The 22679-nt window shown below is 35.3% G+C and overlaps 3 protein-coding genes and 2 long non-coding RNA genes across 5 annotated transcripts; all 5 read right to left on the bottom strand.

Annotated features, from left to right (window-relative positions):
- Positions 1-1260, bottom strand: LOC136801016 (uncharacterized). Its single transcript, XR_010845789.1, has 3 exons — positions 1122-1260; positions 546-708; positions 1-84 (listed from the first exon to the last, which is right to left on the bottom strand). It is a non-coding gene; the product is annotated as an uncharacterized lncRNA (long non-coding RNA).
- A 761-nt stretch (positions 1261-2021) lies between these two features.
- LOC136801014 (uncharacterized) lies at positions 2022-4534 on the bottom strand. The gene is made up of 4 exons (XM_067057636.1): positions 4358-4534; positions 3976-4129; positions 2673-3069; positions 2022-2290 (listed from the first exon to the last, which is right to left on the bottom strand). Exons 1-4 carry the CDS (start codon positions 4497-4499, stop codon positions 2117-2119), a joined length of 867 nt encoding a protein of 288 aa, XP_066913737.1. The 5' UTR covers positions 4500-4534; the 3' UTR covers positions 2022-2116.
- A 2431-nt stretch (positions 4535-6965) lies between these two features.
- LOC136801049 (uncharacterized) lies at positions 6966-8510 on the bottom strand. The gene has a single exon (XM_067057676.1). The coding sequence runs from the start codon at positions 8508-8510 to the stop codon at positions 6966-6968; it is 1545 nt and encodes a 514-aa protein (XP_066913777.1).
- A 2165-nt stretch (positions 8511-10675) lies between these two features.
- LOC136801015 (uncharacterized) lies at positions 10676-12127 on the bottom strand. Its single transcript, XR_010845788.1, has 3 exons — positions 11852-12127; positions 11277-11439; positions 10676-10779 (listed from the first exon to the last, which is right to left on the bottom strand). It is a non-coding gene; the product is annotated as an uncharacterized lncRNA (long non-coding RNA).
- A 1284-nt stretch (positions 12128-13411) lies between these two features.
- Positions 13412-15797, bottom strand: LOC136801013 (thyroid transcription factor 1-associated protein 26 homolog). The gene is made up of 4 exons (XM_067057635.1): positions 15622-15797; positions 15235-15388; positions 14189-14585; positions 13412-13809 (listed from the first exon to the last, which is right to left on the bottom strand). Exons 1-4 carry the CDS (start codon positions 15761-15763, stop codon positions 13636-13638), a joined length of 867 nt encoding a protein of 288 aa, XP_066913736.1. The 5' UTR covers positions 15764-15797; the 3' UTR covers positions 13412-13635.
- Between the last annotated feature and the right edge of the window lie 6882 nt (positions 15798-22679).

Genomic DNA, 22679 nt, shown 5'->3' with positions numbered 1-22679 from the left:
ATTGGGAATCTCTTGATCTTAATGTTGGGAAGTTTAATCTTCTTCTATATTGAGCATTGTCGTGATGAAAAACCACCCAAGAATCTGAATATAGGAGAAAAGAGTTTTATACAGATATGCAATGACCCGAATTTACAAAAAGCTTACAATAAAACACATTCGAGTAATGAGACTTCAATATTTTTAAAGAACATTGTTGATTTATGTGGGAAGAATAAACAATTAGTTTTGGATGTACGAGAATGTAAACTGACTGTCTTGGAATGGTATCGATGGATGGAATACACATTTAGTGTTTCTTTCACACTAGGTAATTTTTCTATCATACACATTAAAGGAACCTTCTCTCGCTCATAACCAAATAAAGATAGTCAAAATTATTTACAACAAAATCAGACTCAGTTGCAGACTTACAAATACCCTGATCTCTCGAATAGTATGATACTACTCTTTTAACATCTCACAGGGTTTAGTGTCACTAAGGTTTTTCAGATTGTAAAGGGAAAACAGATGATAAAAAATAATATCCTTTTTAATTTTCTTACATCAGGTTATGGACGGATGGTGACACGATCAGCACTCGGTAAAATATTGACCATCTTTTACGCCATTCCCACAATCATCCTGTCCACTATAACGTACGTCTATTGCGGCAACATGGTAAAATATGCCGTCAAGATATTCATCATTAATTTCGAAATGAAAATCCTGAAACGAAAAGATGTCACTAGATTGAATATCAAGGGTGTTTTGCTGCAACTAATACTATGCACGATTCTTATATTATTTTTCTCATTATTTTTTCATATTGCCGAGTCAATGAACTTATCATACTTGGATTCATTCTACTTTGTCATGGTAACGCTATTTACAATCGGTTTCGGCGACATTGTTATTAATCTAGAGAAACTGGTGGAACATCCAGAAATGTTTCTTCTAGGTAATGTCATATTTATTTTCGGTCTCGGAACTTTAGCATCGTTGATTGCATCCTTTATGTGACCTGCGCAATAAAGAAGTTCCCATTGCAGAGTTTATTAAAAAGACGACAAAAATGATTGGTCCTAAAGTGGATCTTAAACAAACTATATTGAAAAATAAACACACACTAAATGTCTTACCGAAAACTGAGCATAATAACGGAACGGCCCATAGTGTCAATCACCGGGTGGGTGAACAAACGGGCGGTCACGAAATGAATTGTACAGAGAACCGAGATGAAAATGGACAAATCAGCGATGCAGATACGGAAACAACAGAAAATTGAGGATGACTTTTTTTTTGAATTATAAAAAATAAATGCAACAAGCAAGGATGGCACAAAAAAATTCCCTTTCATTCCTCTTTTAAGCTCACAATTTGCAGTTTTCTCTGCAAGTATTTTCTTACCAGTATTTCGAGGACATAATGTTAATGTAGGTTGCTTTAAATTTCTTTAAACAGAAAAAGCCAAGCTCAAAAATCACACCACTCCAAAACAAATAATTTTGGAAATGCCAGAGCCTTTTGCACCTGAAGTATTATGCAAATTTCTAATGAATTTTATGTTTTTATATAAAAATCTACTCACATTCTAAGCTCTGCTTTAAATTTTGCAAAAAAGGCAAAAAGTACTTCCATAAAATATATACAAAACTCAAAATTAAGAATAAATAGCTTTTTTGGACTATGCTCTTCAAATACTAAAATGTCATATAAAAATTTTGAGAAAAATAAAAGAGTAATAAGTAGAAATGAAAACACCAAAATATTTTTCTATCAGGTTCAACTAAACTTTCGCCTGCGCGTGGAAATCTGCTATAAATAAACATGTACTATTTTAAATTTAGATAGAAAGTTTCTCAATTACAGAATATTCATATTTGGAAACCTCTAAAACTTTTAAAATCATCTCCAAATGAGAGCCTGAGTTTAATCATTTTAAAAAATTATTTTGTTCTATTTCAATAGATCCTATTGTCTTAAGTCAGAACACGAGCCTTGACGGTATACTTATGTTTAATAAACTCTGATTTTATAGAGAGGACAATTCTTAGCAAACTCTTTAGTCTATAAAAGTATTAAACGTAACGCTAGGTTTAGACAGGACAGTTTAATAAACCCTGATTTTTACATATCATAATCCATTGTTCTTTTTCACTTTTTCCAGGATGTGTTCAATTTGATTAGACATGATAGGTTGACCCCTCTTGCTTCGTTGTTTCAAATTCTTACTGACAGATTTTCGTTGTTGGATATTGCTGTTCAACTTTTTGTGGTATTCTTCTGATAACTTCTTACTTTGGATTTTCTAAAATGAAAGAAAAGAAAAAAATCAGTTTCTTATTCATAGCTCTATTTTAAGCCGTAAACGTTTTTATAAAAGAACAAATTATATAAGAACACAAGGCTTCGATGATCAAAATATTAAGAACAAGGTAAGAGCATTTGAAGTCTTTGTGGTGGACTCTAAACCAACCGATTTCTTAGGAAATATGGCAAAAACACTCACAAAATGGTGAAAATAGGAACATGTTAAGAATACTTTTAGGCTTGAAACTCAAAAAGTTAAGAACATGTTCTTATAAAAAAAATGTTTATTGATACTCTGTTCTGCTGCTGGTAGTATGAAATAAACCTTGTCAAAATTGCTTTAAATATCTATGGAAAGATAAATATACTTTGAAACCTACCAAAACTTCTTTCTGTCTTTCCTCTTCTATGGCATGATAATCGATCTTCAAAAGGTCGTCATTACTCCTTCCAAGGGGATTCTTCTTGAAGTGCTTTTTCGGTTGGACTGTGTTCTTTTTATTATCGTTCCCATCAATAGAGTCTGTCGCACGTTTATTATTCACAGAGTGAGTCCTTTTCACAACAGAATTATCAAATTTAGAGTTCTTGGAAGAAGCTAATTTGGAACTAGTCAATCTAGGGCCCTGTTGTTTTCTTTGGAATAATGTTTTAGGACTTTCTGTTTTTATTGGGCTTGGTTTGAGAACAAAAACTTCTTCTTTTTTAATTTCTGTGAGCCTTCCTTTATGAGTAGGAGATTCATCGATTGCAAGGGACGATAGGCCAGTCGTGTTACTAAATATCAAATAGAATAAACAAGAGGATTAACATGTGACACGTGGTGGACGTGAAAGTCAACGAAGCTTGGATAAGGCAGATAAAAGGGTGCAGTGGTCAAGGCTTGAAATAACGGTCAGATATCAGACATTCACTCACCCAACAAATACTATAAGTTGGTCTAATGTTGACATCATCCCTTTCTAATTTCGACAACCTTCTTTAGAGAAAGTAATCATAGGAAGGTCGGAATCGTTGATAGATTTTTTTCTCTCTGATCGCTAAGCAAAGAAAAATAGTTTCCATCAGAAATTCCGACCGTCCTTAGTTCCTTGTCCGACCCTAAAAGTCATACTTCTCAGGCTAAACTTTTTGTCTGAACTACTTAAAATCATTAAATTTCAAGCTTTTTGCAGGGACAATGGCAGTTACGACATCTTCAGAGAAATGAGAACTTGTAAGGCATTAAGAACTGGTGCTGCTCATCAAATTGATTACTGTATTTCGATTAAACCTTTTTTTTATGTGTGGGAGAGGGGGCAACCCATCTTTATGTGTCTGGTATAGAAAAACTACAGTATTGCAACCCCTGCCCTGGACTCATGACAATTTCTTTAAAAAGTATACTGTGCAGAAACTTTTGCTATTTTCGCGAATTTTGGCCTGTTTTGCAAAAGTAAATGTCTTTGAAAATTCTTAACATGGCAATTTGCGAAAGTATATTATGTTCGCTAAAAACTCTCAAAAAATTGGAAATCTATGCAACCTCAAAATCGTAATAAATATCAAATATTTGGCATATTTTTATTCTTTAAATACCTTTTAAAGTCAAAAAGCTTTTACCTCTCAGTACTACAGAGTACTACAGTAGTATTGCAACCCCCACGGACTCATGACAATTTCTTGAAGTATACTGTGTGTTACCTTTCAGTTAGATCCGCTTGTGAGTGTATTGGTTCTCTTTTGATATCTTCAGCCAAAGGCTTGATATGTAATGTTTCTTTTTTCTGCTTCCTTTTTGAGAGAAAACGCTTCTTGAAACGACTCAAAATTCTTGCTTTGTGAGTTAGACCATGTCCTGAAAAAAAAAACAATAAGAATTCAATGGTTTTAACTTTTAAAAAGAAAAATTTACATTCTAGAAAAAGTGAAAATATCAGAAAGATTATTATAAAGATATGAAATACAACAATTGAATGAAAAATCTAAAAAGTAAAAATAAATGAATGAATTTTATGACAATTATACAAAAAGAAACTTGATTTCAATGGACTAAAATAAAGTACAAGCAAATTGCAATACATACCTTTACTAGCATTTCCTATAGATTGTTGGAGTCCTCCGCCTTTTTTGAAGTTCCTGAATCGTTTACCAGCGCTGCTCTTTTGAGATTTCAATGCACCATCTGGCTGTGTTTCAGTTTGATTCTTTTTGACTGGCTTCCCCATAACAATATTGTCTTTTCTTTTTATTTTAATTATAATCACTATCAAAAAAGTTTAGTCTTCAATTGAAAGGAAATCTTTAAGATCAAGCAGGTTGTCAACAACCGTGTGAAGACAGGTGAAGAGAGTAAAAAGACAAAAATTGAGAGAACAGTTCCGTGAGATCGATCAATTTTAAAATTGAGATTGATTGCCCAGCAGCCTGTTGAGGAAAATATGAATTCTCACCATCTTAAAATTTATATGATCTTGCATGATCTTTTTTTATATCCAACCATACTATTTTATTTACCCTCAATTCTTCTGTCAGGGAGTAACTCACCAAAAATACTCATGCGACAAATATGAGATTAGAATGGTAGATATGAGACTAAAATGGTAGTAGAGCTGCAAGCGGAACTGCGTAGTTCTTGCACTGTTACATCTCTGAAATTTTTATGTTTTGGTTGGTCAGGTATTTGGCATGACATTGCTATGCAGATTTACCTCCACTGATGCATACAAGCTACCCGATTTCATGGTAATAAAAAAGTTGTTGAAATGAATTGCAGGAAAAAAAGATGGCTGACCAACAACAATGAAAAAAAAAACAAAAAAAACAAGTGATACTTTTGTGGACCTACCTGGTTATGCATTTAACACATTTATAATTGATATCTACGTGACGTGACCTAAACAATCATTCAGAACACAAATAGTGACGATCTATTAAAATTAGTCGTTTGTTTCTTATAAAAAAAACGCTTAGAAACCAAAATTTCGTGCTCTTGAAATATTCTTTTATATTTAAGACTTTGTGAGCAAAAAAAACATCTATCTCATAAAAACATTCAGTAATTTGACTAAGAACATTGATGTATGCTTATTAATAGTAATTCTCATAGATAAACATGCGTTTATTGATAGGGACCGCAATGATTTTTTCAAATTGTTTTTATCGCATTGAAACCATGCTCATTGGAAAGAGCATCAAAAAAGAAAAAAAATGAGGGGTCATTCATCTCCTGAAAATGACCCTTTTTTTGGAACGATTTTCGAGGATTTTTGTAAAAATCATGGTTAAATAGGTTTAAAAGTGAAAACCCGGGGGTTATGTCAAAAAATACATTTTTTGCAATAACTTTACTTCTATTAATGCTATAGCATTGAAACTTGGCACGAAGGTTCTCAAGACAAAGTTTTAATTTTTTATCAATTTTTTTTTTCAAATTTTTCGTTTGCCGTACGAATGAATCGAAAATATCCTGTATGCCGGAGAGTTGGCAGATTGTCACTCTCCGTGGACTTTGAACTTTCGAATTGTAAACAAACACGCGCTCGACAATTCTGTAGAATTTCTCGAATACCAATAAACTTTGAGCCAAAAAAGACAGCAGAGCGCGGTTGAAAATGTTAATTTTTATTAACAAACAATATGTAAAAAAGGTTGAAATTTCATATTATCTTTGTCTTAATGCCGGGGAGGACAGCTAAAGCCCTCAAAAGTGGCTTTTTCCCAGAAAAAACTGAATAATTTTTTGTAGGATTTGATTGGGTCAATGAGACAAAAAAAACAAACAGCGCTGATCTCTTCCAGTTCCAAAAATGTATAACATCATGGGGGTTTGAGGACGCGCTCACCTGTCTAAATCCAATTTTCTGTTGGTAGGTCGTCTGCCATTCAAAATTTTACAAAATTGCTCATATTTTCATAAAAAATAAAGTTATGGCCACCAAACTTTTACATGACATTTATTTAATGATAAGAATGCTTCTAAAACTTATCCCATGGTTATAGGTGGTCTAAAACCTAAAAAAAACATTTTGGTCGATTCCAACCATTTTACCCCCGTCTTTCGCTGTCCCTATTATTGAGCCAACAAATTTTATTTGCAAGAATCTGCTTGAGCCATTGTAAAGTAATGAATTCAAAGTGAGCCATAGACTTCAGACAAAAATATTCATCTCGTTCATTCTGTCTTCTTGTCATAACTCGCACTGTTGAACTAACTTCATACAGAGCGATCAAAAAATATATAGTGAAAATTCTGACATTAGAAAAAACTAGAAACAATGAGCTAGTGACTATACTACAAAAGAAATACAAACGTCTAGGGATTCGTATAAAAGATAATTACTTTGAGAATATAAAACGAGATAATTGCTACAATTGATAGATAATGATCGTAAGAGCGACACAAAGGACATCTTTAGCTAAAAGTTCCGTGGGGAAATATAAAATGTAACACCCCCGTCCTTGAGAAAACCTCTCAAATGAAGTTTACAACCAACACCAACATGCCACGCCCATTGATCATTACCAATTAACACAACGAACGTCAATCGAACCAACCAGCACCACAGCTGGATACGAATACTAATCGAATCAGTGGATAACGACCAACAAATTGGATATAATTGTCAACCAACCAATGAAGGTGTTGACTACCAGATTGATACAGATGCTGGTTCTCCTGGTGGGGTGCAATCCTAGTTGCTCAATTCGAGTGGTGAAATCATTGTGATTGGCCGTGTGTAACGACCGGAATGAGTGATGACTTCGACCTTTCGGACACGATTGTCCCGACCAGGAAACACTTGATTGATGCGGCCGAGCAGCCATTTGCCGCGGCTGAGTGATTGGGTGTCATGTACCAGGACCAGGTCACCAACCTGGACGTTTTTTGAAGCTCGAGTCCACTTGTTTCGAGCGGTTAGAGTTGGAAGGTATTCCCTTCTCCACCTATCCCAGAATTGTTGAGTGATTGACTGGACTTGTTTCCAGCGCTTTCTTGGAGTCACGTTGTCATTGTAAGTGATGCATGTTGGAAGTAGAGTAGAAGCTCTTCCAATGATAAAGTGGTTTGGAGTTAGCGCGTCCAGGTCAGACGTGTCATCACTGACTGACGTTAGTGGTCTGCTGTTGACAAGTGCTTCTACTTCAGTGAGGACTGTCAGGAGAGTAAAATCGTTTAACACGACGTATTCGGCCATAATGATCGCATTGAGTGACGTCTTTACACTTCGAACCATCCATTTCCATACCCCACCCATGTGTGGGGATTCTGGAGGGTTGAAATCCCATTCAATGCTTTGACGTCTCAAACTTTGGTCGATCTTGGCAGAGTCCATACGTTCTAGTTCCTTCTTGAGTTCATTGTTTGCTCCTTTAAAGTTTGTCCCACAGTCGGAACGAATTAGCTTTGGGCTTCCTCTCCTACAAATGAAGCGTTCCAATACGTTGATGAAGTCGTCTGATTCTAAGGATGGTGCAACTTCTAAGTGAATTGCTCGTGTTGTGAGGCAGGTGAATATGCATCCCCAACGCTTTACACGGCTTCGCAGTACCTTGACGAGTATTGGACCAAAATAATCAACACCCGTGTGATAGAACGTAGGCGTCGATACGGTTATTCGGTCTTCTGGTAAATTTGCCATCTTTGTAAATGATGGTTTGGCGTTTAGCTTTTGACATTTGATGCATGATTGTATGATCTGTCTACACATGGCTCTTCCACCGATAATCCAGTAACGCTGCCGAAGGAGTGACAACATGTGCTCTTTTCCGACATGGTGGAATTGGTTGTGAAACTTTCTGCCCAGTAAGATGACGACAGGTTGTTTGGCTGGTAGGACGATTTGATGTTTGGATGCATAGGGAAAGTCTCCATACTTTAATCTACCACCGACACGCATAACTCCTTGATCATCTAGGAACACATCAAGTTTCTTTAGAGAACCTTTCAGTTGACGTCCTTCTTGGATTTGCTTCATTACATCTGGGAAGAATTCGTTTTGGATGAGTTTGACAAGCTGGTGCTCACTTGACTCTTCTTGTTGTAGAGTTGGTTGATAAGTTGGACTTGATGAGATGATTTCTAGTCTTTGCGTGGATGTCAGTTGCTTGGATTTGCTCGACGATTTTCGACTTGCCTTGAAATTCTTGAAGAAGATGTGTATCCATGCAATGACACGGACGATTTTTCGCCAAGAGGAGAATCTCTCGTATTGTAGAAGAGGTTTGGTTACGTTCATTTGCGTGACGTTTACCCTTCGAAGTTCAATGTAGTTTTCATCTAAGGGAATCTTCGGGATTGATGGCCATTCCGATTCAGGTAGCCTAAGGTACGCTGGACCGTTGAGCCATACATCGTCTTCTACTGCTTTCAACCCTTCCTCTCTTGTAGCTAAGTCTGATGGGTTGGTCTTTCCGGGAAGTTGATTAGATAAAAATTGATACAAAATGTTTGTGAAAAAGAAAGTATCAAAGTGGAAGGGCTGGAAAGACGTGCTGATGAAGTGAATCGAAAAATTATTTCTTTAAAGCCGATCTCCACTTTCGCGTGAAATGAGCGAAAACTTGTCAGTTCAAATAATTTTTCGATTCACTTCTGCACGTCTTTCCAGCAATTCCATTGGTAGAAATTGACGTAGCGGATGAAAAAAGTAGAACTTCCTTCAACTTTTTTTTGTTCGCACGAAACTTTTTATGACGTGACCTTTTTTTCAGGCAAAAAAAGTTAAGAAAAAAACTGTCACCCATTTCGCGCGAAAGTGGAGTCTGGCCTTTAAGACTAAACGCCTCAGGGTTGTTTTGAAAGTGGGTTGGGGTTTACCCAGTTTGAAATTTGCAGCTCTTGGATAAATACTATGGTTTTAATCGTCAAAACAATGTCAGATGTCTTTTCAAGGTGCTAAAGTTATTAAAACTTTTATTTATCCCCCTTTTCCTCTAAAAAACCAAACATTCCATGTCGGGAACCATTAATGGAAAAGTTTATAGGACATAATAAATTTTTAATATCGCTTCTTTTTTTTCGGAAATTCGAAGATTTGTTTTCATAACCTAATTTCTCTGTTCCATCATAATTACTTCGTTGGAACAGTGAAAAAGAAAATCAATTATTTGAAAATTTGTTCTAAAATTTGCCTTTTTTGTAAATTCAAAATGAAATCGAATTAAAAACGCTTTTCGTTCGTCTAACTTTTGAAGATGATAATTTTGATTTATGTTTAAATTTTTTTTTTGCATCGTTCGCATAAATTGATAGGTAGTACGAAATGAAATAGCGTGCATTGAGTACACAGGGTCGACGTTTAGTTTTATAATCGGAAATGGTAGGAAAAGATAAGCTTCAGAAAGACCTGAAGAATTTTCAGAAGAGACTACTATTGACAGCAAAACGATCATTTTGAGATAGAAGGCGTCATATGAAAAAAAATGATTTACTGAAATTTTGGAACGAATCATCTTTCGGGGGTTCTAATTTACGAAGTCGTCGTTTTGTTTGATCTAAAAAGTTCTTTCTTCCAGCGCTGCGATCGTTGTCATTAGGGTAAGATCTAAGCCCTATTCCTAGGGTAGGCTTATTCTTCTCTTCTCTTCTGAAATCCGTTTTTAGCCAAAGATCGTCATTCCAAATTCTAAATCTTAAGAAATACCCACGAATTATTTAAGCATTTTGAGCAAATGGTTTCAACTGCCGAAAGGAAAGATTCAAATATCACTTGTGTAGTTTGTACGTAATGTAAATGAGATACAGTTACACACCCGTGTCACAGACCCGCTGGGACCCTAACAATCCTAGAACTTTAGCCCAATTGGGAATCCGTCTTTAATTCCCAATTCGAAATTCAATGTTTAAAAATTGCACTCCAAAAACTGCATTTGCTAACCTTTAGGAACAATAGAATTTCTATCCTCATTGGGGGGATTAAGTTTCACCGGGCAGTGAGACAGGGCGATAGTTATAATGGCTTCGTTAGAATAGAGGGTCAATAGAATTCAGTCCGAGGTTGGATATTCAAAAAAAAAAAAGTGAAAAAAGGATGCAATAAGATATCGGAAAGAAAATTGAAAATCCATCTTCTCGATAGCTTGTTAGAAGATACCAATTGATAGAATAAATATAGCTGGACTGTTCTTTTGAAAAATTCACGTATCTCTATTCGAGATTGATTGAAATTTCAAACATATCTTTTATTAAACGCGAAAATTGTTGAACCGGTCTGAAATATAGTAAGAAATTATTCTCTCTTTGAGTCTCTTTAGATGCGAAGAATAATGAACGTGTTCTTAGGGAGGCAGCAAGCATATGTTATATCAAGGCGTCGTGAAAATGCGTTAAAACGACTTGAGAATGTAATCCATCTGACTGTTTACAAGACAAGATTATGGAAAGATGTTAAATATAACTTACAAAGATTCCTGGTGGTCGGGATTGGGAATCTCTTGATCTTAATGTTGGGAAGTTTAATCTTCTTCTATATTGAGCATTGTCGTGATGAAAAACCGCCCAAGAATCTGAATATAGGAGAAAAGAGTTTTATACAGATATGCGATGACCCGAACTTACAGAAAGCTTATAATAAAACACATTCGAATAATGAGACTTCAATATTTCTAAAGAACATTGTTGATTTATGTGGGAAGAATAAACAATTAGTTTTGGATGTACGAGAATGTAAACTGACTGTCTTGGAATGGTATCGATGGATGGAATACACATTTAGTGTTTCTTTCACACTAGGTAATTTTTCTATCATACACATTAAAGGAACAGCTTCTCTCGCTCATAACCAAATAAAGATAGTCAAAATTATTTACAACAAAATCAGACTCAGTTGTAGACTTACAGATACCCTGATCTATCGAATGGTATGATACTACTCTTTTAACATCTCAGAAATGTATGTGATCACAGAGATTAGTGATCACAGGGTTTAGTGTCACTAGAGTTTTTCAGATTGTAAAGGGAAACAGATGATAAAAAAAAATAATATCCTTTTCCATTTTCTTACATCAGGTTATGGTCGGATGGTGACACGATCAGCTCTCGGTAAAATATTGACCATCTTTTACGCTATTCCCACAATCATCCTGTCCACTATAACGTACGTCTATTGCGGCAACATGGTGAAATACGCCGTCAAGATATTCATCATTAATTTCGAAATGAAAATCCTGAAACGAAAAGATGTCACTAGATTGAATATCAAGGGTGTTTTGCTGCAACTAATACTATGCACAATTCTTATATTATTTTTCTCACTATTTTTTCATATTGCTGAGTCAATGAATTTATCATACTTGGATTCGTTCTACTTTGTCATGGTAACGCTATTTACAATCGGTTTCGGCGACATTGTTATTAATCTAGAGAAACTGGTGGAACATCCAGAAATGTTTCTTCTAGGTAATGTCATATTCATTTTCGGTCTCGGAACTTTAGCATCGTTGATTGCATCATTATGTGACCTGCGCAATAAAGAAGTTCCCATTGCAGAGTTTATTAAAAAGACGACAAAAATGATTGGCCCTAAAGTGGATCTTAAACAAACTATATTGAAAAATAAACACACACTAAATGTCTTACCGAAAACTGAGCATAATAACGGAACGGCCCATAGTGTCAATCACCGGGTGGATGAACAAACGGGCGGTCACGAAATGAATTGTACAGAGAACCGAGATGAAAATGGACAAATCAGCGATGCAGATACGGAAACAACAGAAAATTGACGATGACTTTTTTTTTGAACTATAAAAAATAAATGCAACAAGCAAGGATGGCACAAAAAAATTCCCTTTCATTCCTCTTTTAAGCTCACAATTTGCAGTTTTCTCTGCAAGTATTTTCTTACCAGTATTTCGAGGACATAATGTTAATGTAGGTTGCTTTAAATTTCTTTAAACAGAAAAAGCCAAGCTCAAAAATCACACCACTCCAAAACAAATAATTTTGGAAATGCCAGAGCCTTTTGCACCTGAAGTATTATGCAAATTTCTAATGAATTTTATTGAAGTTTATTTTTTTATATAAAAATCTACTCATATTCTAAGCTCTGCTTTAAATTTTGCAAAAAAGGCAAAAAATACTTCCATAAAATATATACAAAACTCAAAATTAAGAATAAATAGCTATTTTGGACTATGCTCTTCAAATACTAAAATGTCATATAAAAATTTTGAGAAAAATTTTGAGAAAAATAAAAGAGTAATAAGTAGAAATGAAAACACCAAAATATTTTTCTATCAGGTTCAACTAAACTTTCGCCAGCGTGTGGAAATCTGCTATAAATAAAAATGTACTATTTTAAATTTGGATGCAAGGTTTCTCAATTACAGAATATTTATATTTGGGAGCCTCTAAAACTTTTAAAATCATCTCCAAATGAGAGCCTGAGTTTAATCATTTTAAAAAATTATTTTGTTCTTTCAATAGATCCTATTGTCTTAAGTCAGAACACGAGCCTTGGTATGCTTATGTTTAATAAACTCTGATTTTATGTAGTCTTAAAAGTATTAAACATAACGGTAGGTAAAGCTTGCCGTCCACTAGTGCTATTTTTGGTTATCGCGAAATGTAATCGCGAAATGTTATCTCGTGTCTGAAGTTATTTTAAGATTTTATATGTCTACTGTTAAATAGGCATGTTGATACAAAATACAATCACACTACACCAGAGCACACACCAAAAGTCAAAAATGCTCTCATGTGATGGAAATATTTTTATCGCAAAATGATTTTCTCTCATTTTTTCTTCGATCACATGTAATTCGATCTTATGCAAACATTGAAATAAAAGAAATACAGGTGGTTCTATTGTTAAAAACTATCACAAAACAAAGGTTTCGCGATTGGATAAAATCTTGAGTGAAAACTTTTTCAATTCCTATCGTGAAATAAAATGACGCGATGGACAGGTTTATTTCGCGATAGACAGTGTTATTAATAGATGATTATTTCGCGATAGCTAAAAATAGCCTACACGTTTTTTTTTATAAGAACAAACTATATAAGAACATAAGGCTTTGAGGCCCAAAAATTTAAGAACATTCTAAGAACATTCTAAGGCTTTGGAGACATAAAAACATGCATTTTTTTCATAAGAAATTACATCAAAATGCTCAAAAACTGCTGAAAATAAGAATATTTTAAGAACATTTTTGGCTTCAAATCCAAAAAACTAAGAACATCCGAAGGCTTCGAAAATTTTTGACGTTCTTATAAAAAAAAACGTGTAGTGGACGGCAGGCTTTAAAGTTTGATACAAACATTAGAGAGGACAATTCTTAACAAACTCTATAGCCTTTAAAAGTATTAAACGTAACGCTAGGTTTAGACAGGACAGTTTAACAAACCCTGATTTTTACATATCATAATCCATTGTTCTTTTTCACTTTTTCCAGGATGTGTTCAATTTGATTAGACATGATAGGTTGACCCCTCTTGCTTCGTTGTTTCAAATTCTGACTGACAGATTTTCGTTGTTGGATATTGCTGTTCAACTTTTTGTGGTATTCTTCTGATAACTTCTTACTTTGGATTTTCTAAAATGAAAGAAAAGAAAAAAAATCAGTTTCTTATTCATAGCTCTATTTTAAGCCGTAAACGTTTTTATAAGAACAAACTATATAAGAACACAAGGCTTCGATGATCAAAATACTAAGAACAAGGTAAGATCATTTGAAGTCTTTGTAGTGGACTCTAAACCAACCGATTTCTTAGGAAATATGGCAAAAACACTCACAAAATGGTGAAAATAGGAACATGTTAAGAATACTTTTAGGCTTGAAACTCAAAAAGTTAAGAACATGTTCTTATAAAAAACGTTTATTGATACTCTGTTCTGCTGCTGGTAGAATGAAATAAGCCTTGTCAAAGTTGCTTTAAATAGCCATGGAAAGATAAATATACTTTGAAACCTACCAAAACTTCTTTCTGTCTTTCCTCTTCTATGGCATGATAATCGATCTTCAAAAGGTCGTCATTACTCCTTCCAAGGGGATTCTTCTTGAAGTGCTTTTTCGGTTGGACTGTGTTGTTTTTATTATCGTTCCCATCAATAGAGTCTGTCGCACGTTTATTATTCACAGAGTGAGTCCTTTTCACAACAGAATTATCAAATTTAGAGTTCTTGGAAGAAGCTAATTTGGAACTAGTCAATCTAGGGCCCTGTTGTTTTCTTTGGAATAATATTTTTGGGCTTTCTGCTTTTATTGGGCTTGGTTTGAGAACAAAAACTTCTTCTTTTTTGATTTCTGTGAGCCTTCCTTTATGAGTAGGAGATTCATCGATTGCGAGGGACGATAGGCCAGACGTGTTACTAAATATCAAAACAAACAAGAGGATTAACATTTGACACGTGGTGGGAGTGAAAGTCAATGAAGCTTGGATAAGACAGATAAAAGGGTGCAGTGGGCAAGGCTTGAAATAATCTTTTATTGTATTATTTTTATTATTTTGTAGTTTATTTTAATAATTCAATCTTTTTGCAGGGACAATGGCATTTACGACATCTTCCGAGAAATGAGAACTTCTAAGACATTTAAAGGACTAGTGTTGCTCATTAATTTAATCATTTTGATTCAACTCTTTTTATGTGTGGGAGAGGGAGGGCGACCCAGCTTATGTGTGTGGTATAGAAAAACTACAGTATTGCAACCCCTGCCCTGGACTCATGACAATTTCTTTAAAAAGTATACTGTGCACAAACTTTTGCGATTTTCGCGAATTTTGGCCCCTTTTGCAAAAGTAAATGTCTTTGAAAATTCTTAGCAGGGTAATTTGTGAAAGTATATTATGCTCGCGAAAAACTCAAAAAAAACCTCAAAATTGTAATAAATATCAAATTTTCGGCATATTTTTATCCTTTAATGCCTTTTTAAAAGTCAAAAAGCTTTTACCTTTCAGTACTACAGTAGTATTGCAACCCCCGGACTCACGACAATTTCTTGAAGCATACTGTGTGTTACCTTTCAGTTAGATCCGCTTGTGAGTGTATTGGTTCTCTTTTGATATCTTCAGCCAAAGGCTTGATATGTAATGTTTCTTTTTTCTGCTTCCTTTTCGAGAGAAAACGCTTCTTGAAGCGACTCAAAATTCTTGCTTTGTGAGTTAGACCATGCCCTGAAAAAAAAAAACAATAAAAATTCAATGGTTTTAACTTTTAAAAAGAAAAATTTACATTCTAGAAAAAGTGAAAATATCAGAAAGATTATTCATATAAAGATATGAAATACAACAATTGAATGAAAAATTTAAAAAGTAAAAATAAATGAATGAATTTTATGACAATTTATACAAAAAGAAACTTGATTTCAATAGACTAAAATAAAGTACAAGCAAATTGCAATACATACCTTTACTAGCATTTCCTATAGATTGTTGGAGTCCTCCGCCTTTCTTGAAGTTCCTGAATCGTTTACCAGCGCTGCTCTTTTGAGATTTCAATGCACCATCTGGCTGTGTTTCAGTTTGATTCTTTTTGACTGGCTTCCCCATAACAATACTGTCTTTTCTTTTTATTTTAATTATAATCACTATCAAAAAAGTTTAGTCTTCAATTGAAAGGAAATCTTTAAGATCAAGCAGGTTGTCAACAACCGTGTGAAGAGAGTAAAAAGACAAAAATTGACAGAACAGTTCCGTGAGATCGATCAATTTTAAAATTGAGATTGATTGTCCAGCAGCCTTTGAGGAAAATATGAATTCTCACCATCTTAAAATTTATGATCTTGCATGATCTTTTTTTATATCCAACCATACTATTTTATTTACCCTCAATTCTTCTGTCAGGGAGTAACTCACCAAAAATACTCATGCGACAAATATGAGATTAGAATGGTAGATATGAGACTAAAATGGTAGTAGAGCTGCAAGCGGAACTGCGTAGTTCTTGCACTGTTACATCTCTGAAATTTTTATGTTTTGGTTGGTCAGGTATTTGGCATGACATTGCTATGCAGATTTACCTCCACTGATGCATGCAAGTTACCCGATTCGGTAATAAAGCCTAAGCCTAATTTGGCTATAGCCTTTTTTTCAAAGAGGCCACCCTGTTGAATAATTATGTAGTCCAGCAGAAAAACAATGATAAAACCATGCATAATTAAAATTACAATATGCATGATACAGTAATTATGCATGGCTCTATCATTGTTTTTATGGCTGGACTACATAATTATTCAACAGGACGTCATCCTCTTTGAAAAAAGGTCTATCTATGGCTTAGTTAGACTTTATTTTAGGAAGAAAAAATAAATGTTTGCCTTGGGTTTGCAAAGATGGTGTATGTATAATGAATAAACTCATATTGTATTTCTTTTAAAACCTGCAAAAAAGACTTATTCAAATTTGAAACTTATAATGTACCAAAGACTGAGTACACAAATCTTCTAGAGTAATTTTTTTGTTCTGCTTTTTGAAATGAAACAAAACATTTTGAAGATTTTTTAATTGCAGATGACGTCATTGATGTTGATGATTTTTCATAGCTTCCCAAATATCGATTTTCAGAATATATGTTGTGATATTTTTTGGAACCCTTGGATGCATATCTTTAATTTGAGCTATATATTTGAACTTCTAGTTTTCACTTTCATTTTCAAGCCCCAGCAAAAGTGATGAATAGTGTCAGGACCTGCAGACAACCTAGTAAGATTGGGTTTGGGTGTGGTTGTGTATCAGATTGGCTAGGAATTGGGTTACAATTAATTAGGTTCAGAGTCGGAGCTTGAAACAAGCACTCTCTTAGTATAGTCTGGTCTGTAGTTTGTACAATATAAATAGCTATCAGATACACTCGCGCGGTGTGAATCCGTAGCGCAGCAGTTAAGCAGTGCATCAAGAAAGTGCAATATTTCGATCGCACGGAAGCACACCAAAACACCAGCTTTTTTTTAGTTTTGTCTGAACTTAAACTATACAGCCTGGAGCATTGAGTTTCAAGCCCGAAGGGCTAGAGGTCAATCTCTTTGGTAGGATTTGAAGCCAACAAATCCTACCAAAGTTGCGCGGCCTTGAGCGACCCGCCTGGTTTTTACACAAATGACAGATTGAAACTAAAATTTACCGCCTAATTTCGAAAAATATATCACTCGAAAACAAAGGAATTGCTAGATTCAATCCGTCATCAAAAATACGGCGCATATTTTAAGGCTTCAATTTTTCTTGCCTGAGAAAGGTTAGAGATTGACCTCTAGCCCTTCGGGCTTGAAACTCAATGGTTATATACCGCTGGAAAGCTAAGATCACGGGCTTTCATTTAGTAAAAACTAAACGCTTCAGCATACATAGAAAAAAAGTTTGAAGGGTTCAAAGTTCACGGAAAAATGAAACATTTGGTTTGACGTCAACGAAAGTTGCATGACTTCTGGAGTCGCTAGATGAGAGGAGAATAATTGTGAAGATACTGTACAGTAGAAACAAGAGGACCAACAAAAAACCAAAATGGTCAAAATTTTTCTCACAATTCGTTTTTGAGATCTTATGGACCGAACAGCCTAATTGATCATTCAATAAATTTATAGCTCTCACTTTTTTTAACACAGTGTACCGTGAGATTGGGTAACTTGCATCAGTGGAGGCTAACATGCATAGCCCTCAAATGAAAGACCTAGCTGGTCATTAAAATACAACTACGCAGCTCCTCTCGCATCTCTAGTCTACCATTTTTGTTTTGACTTAACTTTGTATTTTAATGACCAGCCAGGTCTTTCATTTGAGGGCTATGCATGTTAGCCTCCACTGATGCAAGTTACCCAATCTCACGGTATGCGTGGGGTGGTCGTGGGGGACTGCAACAACGTTTACCAGACGTCTGCGCTCGATGACGGATCGATCATCGGAACGGCTCGATGACGGATTGATATGTGATCGATGGATACTTAACAATCCGGATAGGAGATCGATTGAGGATCGATACTCAAGATTTTTTTAAGCTTAAGATCAGTGTAGCTGGAACCTCGATATTCCAGGATTAGAAAAAGCTATACCTGTTATCTTTTTTCTTTAAAGAATCAACAAGCCATCAACATTGATAAATTACACACATTTCCTCAGGAACATTTAAAATTATCTGCCATTATGACTTTCTTGAAGCCGTTCCGAAATTAACCAATCGGGTTAGGTATCGGAATTCCTATGGGAGTTCTTTTCCAAGATTTATAAATCAGCTAAGTCGGCAAAAAAACTTTTCCTGGGGGTTTGAGGAATAAACAGAACTGTTATCATTTGTTTTTTATTCAACCATATATTCAAATTTGCGCTCAAAAATACTTAAATAAATAAGTTGATAATATTCAATATACTATTTGCATCATTCTCTCAGAAAATAAACACTTACAGAACGACATAGTTTCTCATTTGGAATACCCCCGTGTTTGGACCATTCTATTGTGGGCGAAAAATAGGGCGGAAACTAAGTAGCACCCTCAATGCAAGATTGCCGCCTCATCTTTATTCACCTGCGTGAAAACGCGAGCTAATCATTTTTTTCTCGCGAGCTCAATGGGAAAAGGAAAGTGATCGATATTCTTTGAAGGAAAAACGTCAGAAACAAACCCAAAGACCAAAAGATGTATTTTGTTGTTGAGAATCGATCATATTGTGAAGATGAAAAAATTTCTGCTATGCGTTTTTTTCGGAACACTGAAAAACTCTAATTTCGATCTTCCTTAAGGTAAAGAGGTTGCGAGATTTGGGTTAGCGAGGCAAAAATTGCTAAAAAACTGGTAAAATCGTAATCCTCAAAAATCGAAGGTCCAGCCTCACTGAAGATTAGTTATCGATTATTTATCAATCTATCATCGATCTTTTATCGATCTTATCTACTCATACTCGATTTACTACGATCGATAACAAATCGATTAACGATGGATGTAGCTGGGAGACCCGGCTACAATGTCCGTGTGGTTTTGAGGTATAGCATTTAGTTCGAGCAGAAAATATCAGAGTTTTGACATAGTAGCCGGGAATTATTGAAGATGTAAGAATCAGCGCAAAATTTGATTGGCTAATATTTTATTGTTATGATTTGATAAACAAAAGTATGACGTCAAACAGCTCTATTGTTTCAAGAAGTGGCGCGAGCTTTTAAATTGTTTTGAAAAGATAACGGTTTTTTCTTTTGTGATTTGAAGTGATTTGAATTGAGTCAATAATTCCATACTCTGTATTTCAGTGAAGTTGTTGGGATTTTGACAGGATAGAAATATTTTTGTAACAGAGTATGGTCTCCAGACTACGATGGATGATGAATCGATTAACAATCGATGACGAATCGAAGGAGTGTCCTCGAATCGATATACTCGATTGAAATACTAGCTTGATAATGGATCAATGAAGGATCGATACCCCATCGATACTCAAGACTTTTTAATGGCTGAATCTTCCATCGATCTCCTATCCGGTTCGTTAAGTAATCCATCGATCACATATCGATCTATCCGTCATCGAGCCGTTCCGATGAATCCGATGGTCGTAGATCGATCCTATCGAGCGCACTCGAGCGCGGACGTCTGAAAAAAAAAATTAATAATCTAATTAACAAATTTCAACCTACAAACCCTGCAGGTACAAACTATTGGTCACCTTCGTCTGCTGGACCAACATAAGAAAGATATTCAACTTTTGCAACTTTTTCCAAAGGTTTCCAAAGATTCTCTGATGAACTGAAAGGATGCTATGGGGCGCCAAAAGGCTTTTTAATACCAACTTTTTTTTATAATACCAACTTTTTTTTATAATACCAACTTTTTTTAAAAGTCAAATTTTTGCTTCACTTTTTTTTGCTGGAGAAAGCTTAAAGTTGCCTATCTAGCCCTTCGGGCTTTACAGATATCTGTGGTGGTGCATCCACATTCTTAGATTTTCCAGTGAAGAACTGTAAAGGTACATGGTGAAAAAAGAAAATTGACTAAGCGAGACCAAAAAAATTGATATTATAAAAATGAAATATAGTGTTATAAAAAAAAGTTGATATTATAAAAAAAGTTGGTATTGTAAAAAAAAGTTGCTATTAAAAAAAATTCTGATATTATAAAAATGAAAGTTGGTATTATAATAAAAAGTTGGTATTATAAAATCGCACCTATGCTAGCACCGTTCACGTCAGTCGAAATCATCAAAGCTGTTAAGAAAATGAAACGAAACAGAAGCCCAGGATGTGATGAAATACCAATTGAACTGATAAAATTTGCTCCAGAAACTATCCACCAACAGATAGCCAACATCTATAACAACATAGCCGAAACAGGGAACATACCAAAAGAGATCACGTACGGTATCCTTAAACCCCTGCAAAAACCCAACAAAGCAAAAGGACCACCATCAAACTTACGACCAATCGTTCTACTTTCATCACTACGAAAAATCCTTGCAGCTTGCATTATCAACCGAATCAGAGACCGACTTGACGCAGAAATACCACTCTCTCAAGCAGCCTACCGAGCGAACAGATCCACAACCGAGCACGTCTTCGCGGCAAAACTTGTAATTGAACGGACTATAACATCAAAATGTGAAGCCGTTCACTTAATACTTCTTGATATGAGCAAAGCGTTCGACAGTCTTAATAGAAACAAACTGCTGCATGACTTGCAATCTACCATCTCACCAGACGAACTCCACATTATCGCAGTCCTCCTTAATGTATCGCTCAGCGTCAAATGCAACCAAACTCTAAGCTCTGAGTTCGCAACTGACACCGGAGCACCACAAGGAGACTGTGTAAGTGCTAACGAATTTACGTACTACCTAGCAAAAGCACTTCACCCGCTGAAAAACCACCAAATACCCAACCATCCTGATGCACTTCCTACTGTACCATCCATTCCTGCTGACCATCTAACAGACCACAATTACGCCATTGTCACAGAAAAAGAACAAATCGATATTGAAATGGAGTATGCTGACGATATCGGGAAAGTAACTTCAGACTATCGCGCACTGCAAAAGTTTAAGCAGACCGTCCCAACAGAACTAGAAAAACGAGATCTAGTAATAAATCAGGACAAAACGGAACAATTTACCATCACAAGAAATAACAACGAATGGAAAAAGTGCAAATATCTCGGCAGTATGCTTGATACATCAGAAGACATCAAAAGAAGAAAAGGAATATCGATTTCAGCTGCCAACAAATTACGAACGTTGTTCTGTCATAAAAAGTTGACTACACAAACAAAAATGTCAGCATTCACGACCTACATCGAACCGATATTCCTGTATAACTGCGAGCTGTGGAGTTTAACAACCTGCCAAGCCGAAAATTCCATTGATGCATTCCAAAGAAGATTGTTGCGAACTTTCGTGCTAAATGTGAGCTGGCCAGAAATCGTGAAGAATGCCGAAGTGTATCAAAAGACCAACGCGGTAAAGTGGAGCAAACGTATCAAAAGTAGAAGACTGAAGTGGCTGGGAACTGTATTACGAGCAAATAGTTCAACACCTATGAAAAAAGCACTCGAATATGCCAACACTAAGTACCAAAGACCGCGAGGGAAACCAACTACAACTTGGCTCAGTGTTGTCAAAAATGACCTTAAAACATTAAATATTGAATGGGACGACGCAATAGGAATTGCAAAAAACACTAAGGAGTGGAACATTATCATAAATCGTTGATAGTTATACAACTTTTTTCTACTGCTTCTTTTCGATAATTATCGACAAAGCTGATAATGCCTCAATTCCTTTCGTCGGGAGATATTTTATTATATATTTTTATTCTTTGTACCTACCGGTAATGTAATCGTTTTTTACGGAAAGACCGAATTGAATTGAATGAATTATAAAAAAAAGTTGATATTATAAAAATGAAAGTTGGTATTATAAAAAAAAGTTGATATTATAAAAATGAAAGTTGGTATTATAAAAGTGAAAGTTGGTATTATAAAAAAATGTTAGTATTATAAAAAAAAGTTGATATTATAAAAAAAAGTTAGTATTAAAAAGCCTTTTGGCGCGCCATAGGATGCTCTTATATCGGATGGCCAATAGTCACCTTCATTTTTTTATTTTATTTTTTTATCCACGGATCGCTGATAGTCACTTTTCCGGGGGTTAGGTAGGGTCAGGGTTGCTAGTAACGGCTTGTCACTGTGCCGGGTGCATACTCGGCGCCTTGGGCCCCGCAGGGTTGCTAGTAACGGCTCGAATTTCAGTCAGGTTTAAAAAAGGGGTACTGTTACCCATATTATAATAACATTACCCCCGTCTTTTGCCAGTTCGGTATAATATGTTATGAATTGCGTGGTTTGTTGTGCGGCGATGGCTCAACTGATAGAGCGCTGGCTTCCGAATCTGAAGGTCTTTCTTTGGTAGTGGTTCGAATCCCACTCGGTGCGAAAATTAGACTGGTCGAAATTGATGGACAAATGATTGACAGGTATGAAAACTCAGTCAGAAATGAGAAACT

This window comes from Clytia hemisphaerica, unplaced genomic scaffold, assembly GCF_902728285.1.
Source record: "Clytia hemisphaerica strain Z4C2 unplaced genomic scaffold, Clytia hemisphaerica genome assembly, whole genome shotgun sequence".
NCBI lineage: Eukaryota > Metazoa > Cnidaria > Hydrozoa > Leptothecata > Clytiidae > Clytia > Clytia hemisphaerica.
Note: the sequence above shows the minus strand (reverse complement) of the source record. Positions and strands in the feature narration are given on the sequence as shown.